We start from the raw sequence: 9,296 nt of genomic DNA on the forward strand, positions 1-9,296 counted from the left end.
TCCAGCCATGGGAGCTTGGGGGGCTGGCCACAGGCCCCTACAATTGCCGGTCCGAGTCACTCGCTGATCAGCTGTGAGGCCTGAAAGAGGGGTGGCCAGGCCAGGGACTGAGCAGGGACAGGGGCCTGCCTGCCGCCACGGAGGACTCTGACCTTGGGTGGGGGAACCGGGCTGCTCCAGGGAGGCCCACGGGCTCTGTCCCTGGAGCCCCAGGCCACGGCGGAATGCGGAGCAGAGCCGGCGCAGCTGGGCCTCTGCCCCCTGCCTCGCACGCTGGGCCTGGGTCAGCTCCTGCTCCAGGCTGTGGATCTGCTGACAGGCCTGGTCCAGGCGAGCCTGGAGAGCATCGGCCACAGCGCTGGCTTGCTGCAGCTTCCTGGTGACGCTGTGCAGCTCTGCCCCGCAGCTGTCATGGAGGTGCTCCTGGAGCCGCTGTCCGCGGGCCTCGCAGACGGCCTCCACCTCGGCCAACTTCCTCTGCAGCCCCAGGACCTGTCGGAGGGTCGTTTGGGGGAGCGCCCGTGGGAGACGGTGAGGAAGTGGGTGGGCCTGGGCCTCCCGCTGCCCCCCAGCCCAGCGCCTTCCCTTTGGCCACTGGCGGCCCTCCCACCTCCTCCCGGGCACCCGCGCGCCCGGCCTCCGCCCCGGCCGCCTGCCTCCGCAGCTCCAGCACCTCCTGCGAGCGTCGCCCCTGCAGCTCCCGGGCCTCTCTGCACCTGCTCTGGTTCTCAGCCATCAGCGTCCTCACCTGGGAGCACAGGCCGCAACGATGGGATCACTGGTCTCTGCCCAGGCAGCCTCCCTGCCTCCTGCCTCCACTCACAAGTTTCTTGAGGGCAGCTGGCCACACTCAGGGAGGCTTGGGCTAAGGTTCCTCCAAAGGACCTCGTCCCAGGAGCCACCACCCTCAGCCATGGCGCAGACCCCTACCTGGCACCTCCTCTGAGAACCTGGGACAAGGAGGAGTCTCAGGAAGGGCGGGTTGGGCCCTGATTAGGAAGTGTGGGCACTGGCTGGGTGCACTGGAGCCAAGTGCCCTGAGGCTGCCTCGACAGGAGGGAGCCAGGCCTCGCGGAGACCCGGCTCTCCAGCACCCAGTCCTGAAGAGGCCGGGCTGCCCCCCCAGCCTGTCTGAGCCCCGAGTGCCGTGGAAAGGCGTCACATTCAGAGACCGTGCTGCTGTGCTCGGCCCTTCCTCCTCCCCAAGCCTTCCTGTTTCTGTCCTCTCCAGTCCTGCCATCTGTACCCCGCAGGGACAGACCCAACCAGGGGCCCTGTGAACTTGAGAAGGGGGTGGCCCCAAGTCTGGGGACACAGTGACTCAAAGGTAGCTGCAAGGCCAGGTCTGGGGGCTCCTGCACTGCAGCTGGGGGGGCCCTGGGACGCACCAGGCGGGAGGTGCCTGGTTGGATGTTGACCCTTCCGGCCGCCTACCTGTCTGTGGAGCTCCTGGAGCTCCTGGCGGGTTTCCCCCCGGGCCTGCTCCAGCTCCCACAGGCGGGCCCGCAGTGTGCTGGCCTCCCGCTGCGCCGCCGCCCGCGCCTCCTCCAGGACCAGCAGCTTCTGCTCCTTCTCGTCCTTGGACCGCTTAAAACTGAAAAGGGTGCCACCGTCTGGCGTGCCCGTACCCCCTGGGGGCCGGCACTGCTGCCCAGCAGGCCTCTCCTGCTCCACTGAGGCACCGACCCCAGTCTGGACTCTCGGTGTCCCCAAAACCCGCCTCTGCAGGGCTCCCTGTCACCTTCTGGACACATGTCCACCCGTGTCCCAGTACCCAGCTGCATGGCCCCTGTGCATCATTTACCTCTTTAGCCCCTCCTCACCTCATCCTTCCCCACTTCTCCCTCTCCCTCACGTGCCCAGACGCTCAACATCCAGCCCAGTTTGGCACCTCTGCCGCCTGCTGTGAGGGCTGCCGTCCGGCCCAGCTGCCCCACAGGGGCCTTTCTGGAGCCCCAGCCAGGCTCTTGGCCTCCCTCTGCTCCCCAGCCTGGCACCACCTCTGGGAGGTCACCTGTGACCTGTCTTCCTGCTGATGAGAACTTCCTGTGGGCAGGGTCAGGTGTGTCCATGTCCCCAGCCACCCTTGCACGGGCCAGCACTGCAGACCCCTTGGATCAGGCAGCAGGAGGCCTGCTTGGCATGTCTACCCACCATCAGTGGGGCCAAATCAATGGGACGCCCCTGCCTAGTCCCCTCACCCAATCCTCCCTGCAGCCTGGGTGGGCAGTGGGCTGCAGGGACCCCCGCGGCTCCAGGATGGCTTCCGTACCTGGCCTTCTCCTGCTCAGCCCTGCAGACGGCGGCCCACGGCTCGCTGTTGGACCACAACAGTACATCCTTCTCGCGGGCCTTGTCACCCAGCGCCTGGCGGGCCTCCTCCCGGCTCTCCTGGACGGCCTGCAGCTCCTGGCGCAGTGTGGCCAACCCCTCCTGAGCCATGGTCAGCTGTGCCCGCAGCCTCTCAGCCTAGGGAGGAGCATGCAGCTCTGGCGGCCAGCTGGGGACTGAGCTCCAGGGCGAGGCACAGAGGCCCTGCCAGCGTGGTCCTCCCGCACTGTGCTCACCCCATGGAGCCACCAATCCCTACTGCTGTGGAGGCTGTGGGGCGGCTCCAGGGGCTGGGGCAGGGCCAGCCCAAGAGCCCAGCAGACCCCACCTTGACCCCCTGGGTCCGTCCCCATGCTGTGGCCTCCCTGGACCCTGGGACATTGACCACTGGCCGGCAAGGCCTGCTTGGGATGCGGCTTAGCACACGTGTCTGCACTGTCATTGCCCACATTCAGCTGCCCCTGCCTGGGGCCCTCCCACCTCCCGCCCCCAGTGTCCCGTCCTCTCTTTAGGTGACAGTGTGGTGCCCAGGCCGCTGCCTGTCCTGGTGTGGACAGCAACCTTGGCAGGCAGGCTGGGCGCGGACCCTGGCACAGGGACCCCGGCACAGTGGGGCTCACCCACTCCCTCAGCCCAGCCCTTCTTCCCCATTGGCATGGGAGGCAGTGGGAGAGGGGTCTCTGGCGATGGGGACAGTGGGAGGAGGGTCTCTGGCGATGGGGGGGCACAGTGAGGGGAGGATCTTGGTTCCCTGCTCTGGACACCAGGCATCTCACGGTGGCCGGGAGAGCCCAGGGCTGGGGTCTGGAAGACAGTTGCAGCCCAGCGGAAAGGCTCCCCCTGCACCTACGCTCTGGGTGATGACTTACTGGGGTTTGGCCCTGGCCCCCAGTCTCTTGCCTCCCAGGTCTGAGCTCTGGGCCTGACCAAAAACCCTGGAGAGGACTCCATGCTGGCTCTGGCATGTCCCAGGGGAGGAGGGGGAGCCGGCGGGGCATGCCCAGGGAGGGAAGCCACAGAGACTCCGTGATGTCAAGTTGCCGGCTTGCCAAAAACAAAACCCTCTTTGCTGGCTGTTTTCACGGGATACTGTCCAGGCCCCCGGCCGGCCTGGCTCTTGAGGCTGCCGCTGTGATTGTTGTTCTGTTTTTGGGAAGGGCCAGAGCCTCCCCTCTGCTCCCCTCCACCCCCACACGTGGGAGCCCTGACCGTGCTGAGCATTTTCCGCAGAGCTCAGCAGAAACGGGCCCAGAAGGTCAAGGACCAGCAAAAGGGCCCATGCATCATAAGAGAAGCTGTTTTCATTTCCCAGGGCAGTGGAGGTGAAAACCAGCAAAACAAATTGGGGGAGGGGGAGGGCCCCGGAGGGGGAGGGGGAGGGTGAGAGTGAGGGTGAGGGCGCCGGAGGGGGAGGGGAAGGGTGCTGGAGGGTGAGGGTGAGGGTGAGGGCCCTGGAGGGGGAGGGGGAGGGTGCTGGAGGGGGCGGAGGAGGGTGAGGGCCCTGGAGGGGGAGGGTGAGGGTGCTGGAGGGTGAGGGGGAGGGTGAAGGCCCCAGAGGGGGAGGGGGAGGGGGCTGGAGGGGGAGGGGGAGGGCCCCGGAGGGGGAGGGCCCCCACACTCCCCCACCGCTCCCCCCCTCCTGAGAACAGCCATCCCTTTCACAGGAATTTTACAGCCAAATCACTTAATGTGATTATAATAATTATTTCTTTACTAGAAATTGTATAAACGGCCTCTTTAAAAATCTCCTGCAGCGAGGCCGCTCCAGAGCCCTGCAGGGAGGGGCTGTGGAGGGAAAGCCAGGGAGGGACGGGTGAGTGTGACTGTGCGTGTGCATGTGTGAGGCAGAGCGTGTGCAGGTGTCAACTCTGTGTGTGGTGTGTGTACGTGTGTGTGCGTGTGCGTATGTGTGTATGCCTGCACCGGCCCTACGTATGTGCATGGGCGTGTCTGCATGTGTGTGCGTGTGAGTGTGCATGAGTGTATGTGTGAGTATACGCGTGTGTGTGCATGTGAGTGTGCATGTGAGTATGTGCATGTGAGTGTGCATGAGTATATGCATGTGTGAGCATGTCTGTGCATGAGTATATGCATGTGTGTGCATGTGCATGTGAGTATATGTGAGTGTGTGTGCATGTGTGCGTGTATGTGTGAGTGGATGTGCATGACAGTGTGCATGTGTGTGTGCGTGTGTGCAAGTAAGTGTGCATGTGTGCGTGTGAATGTGTGCAAGTGTGCGTATGTGCGTGTGTGTGCTTGCTGCGTGTTTGTGTACACGCCTGTGTGCACTGTGTGGTTCCGTGATTCCAGCGTGAGGGTTGTGTGGACGTGAGTGCGTGTGCGTGCGTTCGTGTGTGTGCATTCAGTGTGTGTGTGTGCATTCATCATGTGTGTGCTTTCAGCACGTGCGTGCCACTGTGTGTGGCGTGTGCACAGGTGTGTGCGGTCTCATTGTGCTCGTATGTGATGTGGATACACACGTGTGCACACGTGTGCGGGCCTTAGCCAGGATCTGAGCCTGAAGTTCCTCCAGCTTAAAGGCTGTGAAAAATGTTACGGTTTCCATGGTGACCCCGGGCCGGCCTGGCGCCGGACAGGCTGGGCTTGCTGTTCTGTAAGATTGCTCCTCCGTCCCCATCACCATCCTCACCTTTCAGCCCCCACTCCCTATCTGGGCGCTCGGCTTAGGGAGCCCCAACTCCCTTCCGGGCACTGCTGCCCTGAAAGCCTGACCTTCTGTGAGGCGTGCGCTCCCTTCCTTGAGGCCAGCAGAACCGCGGCGCCCCGTCCCCCCCCTCGCCCCCGCTGCCCCAGTTTTGAAATCTCCTCTTGCTTCCCGGTGTGGTTGCTGACCAGGCCTGACTTTGAAATCTGTTGAAAGGAGACCTTTCTCCTCGGGGCCAGTGTAAACAGCTGCTCATGTTAAATCACGTTCCCTTCCTCTCTCCGCCCCGCCTCTTGTGTGTGCCTGGGGAGGGCTGAGCCCCTCTCCCCACTCTGCCCTGCTGGCCGCCCGGCACCAGGTCAGCTGCACAGCCCCCAGCCTTGGCAAGATGCCCGGTCCCCAGGGGCTCTGCTGGGGCTGCAGCTGACCCTCCCCTCCTCCAGCCCAGTCCCTGTGCCCTCCTGCCCTCGCCACACACAGGTGTCCCCCTGTCCCACCAACCCCCTCAGGAACGCTTCTGCCATCTGCCTGCCTGCTGAGCCCAGGACAGGCAGGGGGCCCCTCCTGCCCCCTGCCCATGACTGTTCCCCACCTCACATCACCATCACGTGGCTCCTGGGTGCCTCCATATCAACCTCGGGGCCTTGGCCAGGCCCAGGGCCACCCTGCAACCTCCAGTGACCCCTACTTCTTTTCTTGCCCACTGCCCCAAATCCAGCCTCCCCCCATCCTAGTGCCCAGCGCAGTGCAGTCCATGCCCCCTGCTGTGTGGGCAGAGCCCAGCTTGTCTGGGGCCTCCCCTTGCCTCAGTGGATGGCACAGTGGGTCTCCTGGCCAAGGGTCCGGCTTCCCCTTCGCCCCAGGTCACATCCGTCTCCCGGGAAGGCTTTGGGAGCCAGGCCCTCCTGACTCCACATTCTTAACTGTATGTGGAAGGGGCTGGCTGGACTCCGGAGCCTTTGGCTGTGTGGCTCTGGCCGCCCCTTCACATGCTGGCCCTCCCAGCGGCAGGCATGCCCCACCTGTGCCCCGGGATACAGCCAATGTGCCAGGCACCTTCCCAGGACACGCAGGGCAGCCTGTGGAGAGCTCCCCACCTGCCCAGCTGGAACCCAGACTCAGCCAAGTCCACTTTCACCCCAAGTCAAACTCACCCCTTCAGGGGGCTTAGAAATGACGTCTTCTTTCCCTGAAAACCGGCGTCAGCTTCTCTCAGCGGATGGCCCGGGCCGGGCCCCGTTTCATCTGCTCTAGGAGCCTGCGCTTGGCTTAGTGCCTGGTGTGAGGCCCCTCGCCCACGAGCCCTGTGGCTGCCTTTTCCTACCCTCAGGGGCCAAGCTGCCCTCCTCCACCGCATGGCCTCACTTCCTCCTGACACCCCACTCTCACGCTCCCCTGTCTCAGAACCTGCCCCGCTGTCTTCTCGCCGCTGCCACCCCCGAGCCCCAGCCCTGCCCCTCACCTCTCTCTTCACTTGGCCTCGCTCAGCTGCCAGGTCCCGGAGACGCTCACGCAGGGCCGTGGTCTCCGTCTGATGGGCTGCGATGGCATCCTCAAACTGGGCCTGGAGGGCCTTCAGCTCCTCCGTTGTGGCGCTGACAGTGGCCTGGGGGCAGCAGGGAGCCCACAGTGGCTCCAGGGAGCCAGGCCCTTGGCAGTGGGGGTGAGGTAAGGCCAGGACCTTCGAGCGGGAGGAGCTGCCGTGGCCGGGGGAGGAGCTGGGCCCTGCTGACCGTCATGCAAGTCCCGGGCACTGGCCCTCAGTGTCCTAAACTGTCAACAGGCTGGTGGGATGAGGGGAAGTTCACGGTCCCTGCCAGCTGTGATGTGTGAGTGCCCACAGATGCACCAGGAGGCAGCCCCTCAGCTCAGCCTGCACCCTGGGGCAGGGTCCACCCCTGCCGGGCCCACCACACACGCGGGGCCCTACCCTCCATTTGGGACTGAGCTCAGGGGAGTCTGGACCCCGTCGCCCACACCCCTAGGGTGTCCTCTCAGGAAGCGTACAGGCCTCGGGGCAGTGTGGCCAGCAGAGATCCTCGGCCCAAGAGGCCCCAGGCTCGAACTATGGCCCCCTGTTCATGGACAAATGCCACCCTCTTCACCCCAAGCCCCGGGCCCCTCGGGTCCCAACCCTGCTTCCTCTCAAGGCCCTCCCCACCGCACCCTGCCCAGGTTGGGGCAGCAGGGCAGATGGGGCTCAGGGTGGCCTCAGCTTCCTGGGTCTCAGTGTACTCAGTATGAGATATCAGAGCCCTGCCCTGGTCAGGTTCCACACCCGTGGGTTTGGGGCACTGGACTAAGCCTCCGGGCAGCGGCAGCCGGCTCCCTCCAGAGCTGGCTCTGTGTTCCCTCGGGCATAGGTGCCCCACCTGCCCACATGGATCCTGCTGGGGTGGGGGTTCCTGCAGCCTGTGCCACCCGCTCTTGGGAAAGGAGCCCCCTGTCCTCATTCTCCACCGCCCCCTGCAGACCCTCTGGATGGACTAGGGTCATCCTGGGTGAGCAGGCTCTGTGCCTCTGTGTGCTTCAGCACTGCCAGTGACTGGTGCTCCTGACGCCTGGCTGCAGGACCCCCTGTGAGGGCCTCGGGGACAGGGCACAGGCCGGAGCCACTGGGTGGTGACTCAGCCTGGGGGCACACGCTCTCCTGTCATCTGGCGCCGGGCGCTCCTTGGCCGGCATTCCTCTCTCTGGCTCCTCTCAACAGTTTTAATTTCCATTTTCTGGGCTGAGGTGGCAGAGGAACCCTTAGCGAGCTCCCCAGGGAGCCCAGCTGGCTGGCAGGCCTAGTCCTGGTCCGGGGGAGACTCAGGGCCAGGGCAAGAGGAGGCTTCAGAAGCCAGCACTGGCTCCAGAGGAGGCCCCTCTGTGAGCCAGAGGCGTCAGCTCGCAGGACCCCAGGAGGCCTTTCCTGGTTCCCTGCCCACAGGGTGGAGCCGAGGGAGCTGCTGGGCCAGAGGTCAGGAGGAGGGAGAGGCACAGTCACAGGCCCGATGCCAAGCTTGGTCCTCCCGGGCCTCAGGGGCAGGATCAGAGCAGGGTGGGGCTCCCCTGGCTGCTGGGTGCTCCTCTGGGCAGCCCTGCTTGGAGGGACCAGGAATCCGCGTGGTGGCGTCAGGCGGAAGGAGGTGAAGCAACATCCAGCGCCTGCCTCCTCATTGCGGTGCCCCTCCCGCTGCGCAGCGCCCTGGGGGCCACCTGGGGACCCGGCGCAAGCCCTCCATCCTGGCTCTGAGTCACTGAGCGCCTCCCAAGGCCCTGCTGCTTGGGTGCCCTGGCCCCCACTAGGCGGCCTGCGCTTGCTTCAGTGCAGCCAGGGAGAAGGATTCCTGTTCAGGACGGGCACAGAAGGGGCCTTGTCCCGGGCCTGGCACCACGGCCTGTGTTCTGTTCTTTGCCCCCTGGGCCATGCTTTCAACACCAGTCAGGTAGGTATCTAACCCTGTGTCCTTGCCAGGGACGGGGAGGAAAAGGATTGCCTGAATTTAAAATAAGCCAACAAGCACCAGAATGAATGGCCTCATCACCAAACAGCCAGGAGCTGGAAGGACAGAGGCAGGAGGCCGGTGTGGGCCCAGCTGACAGGGTGTGTGCAGTCACCAAGAGCAGAGAGGTGCCGGAGCTGGGGTCGATGGTCAGCCTCGCCCTCGATCCCACTGGCTCCTGGCAAGAGAGGAGCTGGGTCTGGTGCCTCTAGCCCATTCCCTCCCTGCCCAGGGCACCTCGCACCTGTGTCTGTTCAGGGCCAGTCCCGTGCCACCCAGGACAGCAGTCCGACCGCACACAGACAGCCCCTCCTTGAACTCCCCGGGCCTTGGAGGCCCTGCTGAGGCTCCCCCATCCATGTCCAATCCTGGGGTCTGGCCACTCCCCGCTGTGACCCGGGCCCCCATCCATGTCCTATAGGTGGGCTCTGACCACCCCCCGCCAGTGAGCCGGGTCCCCACCCATGCCTATCACGGGGCTCCGGTCACTCCCTATGAGCCCTTCCCAGTCTCTTCATCTCCCATGTGGGACCTGGTGCCATGTCACAGATGGGCTGAAGCCTTGGTGTTCTGCAAGCAACAACAGTGGGTGCCCAGCCTTGCCCAGGCCCGAGTCCTCCTCCCAGAGTCCTCATCCCCAAAACTTCCCTCCTCAAAGCCCCCCTCCCCAGACCGTTCCTCCCCAGAGTCCTCATCCCAGAGTCCTCTTCCCCAGAGCCCTCCTTCCCAGAGTCTTCCTCCCTACAGCCCTCCTCCCCAGAGCCCTCCTCCCTACAGCCCTCCTCCCCAGAGTCCTCCTTCCCAGAGTCCTC

The 9,296-nt window shown here is 64.8% G+C and overlaps 1 protein-coding gene across 1 annotated transcript in view; it reads right to left on the minus strand.

The window, feature by feature from the left end:
• Positions 1 to 9,296, minus strand: part of CROCC2 (ciliary rootlet coiled-coil, rootletin family member 2) — a 78,391-nt gene that overhangs the window by 19,807 nt on the left and 49,288 nt on the right. The window contains 5 exon segments of the mRNA XM_032269548.1: positions 153 to 492; positions 611 to 748; positions 1,435 to 1,594; positions 2,273 to 2,469; positions 6,459 to 6,602. Of these exon segments, the coding sequence (XP_032125439.1) occupies positions 153 to 492; positions 611 to 748; positions 1,435 to 1,594; positions 2,273 to 2,469; positions 6,459 to 6,602 (979 nt within the window).

This window comes from Sapajus apella, unplaced genomic scaffold (assembly GCF_009761245.1).
Source record: "Sapajus apella isolate SASKATOON/1434 unplaced genomic scaffold, GSC_monkey_1.0 scaffold194, whole genome shotgun sequence".
NCBI classification, from domain to species: Eukaryota; Metazoa; Chordata; class Mammalia; order Primates; family Cebidae; genus Sapajus; species Sapajus apella.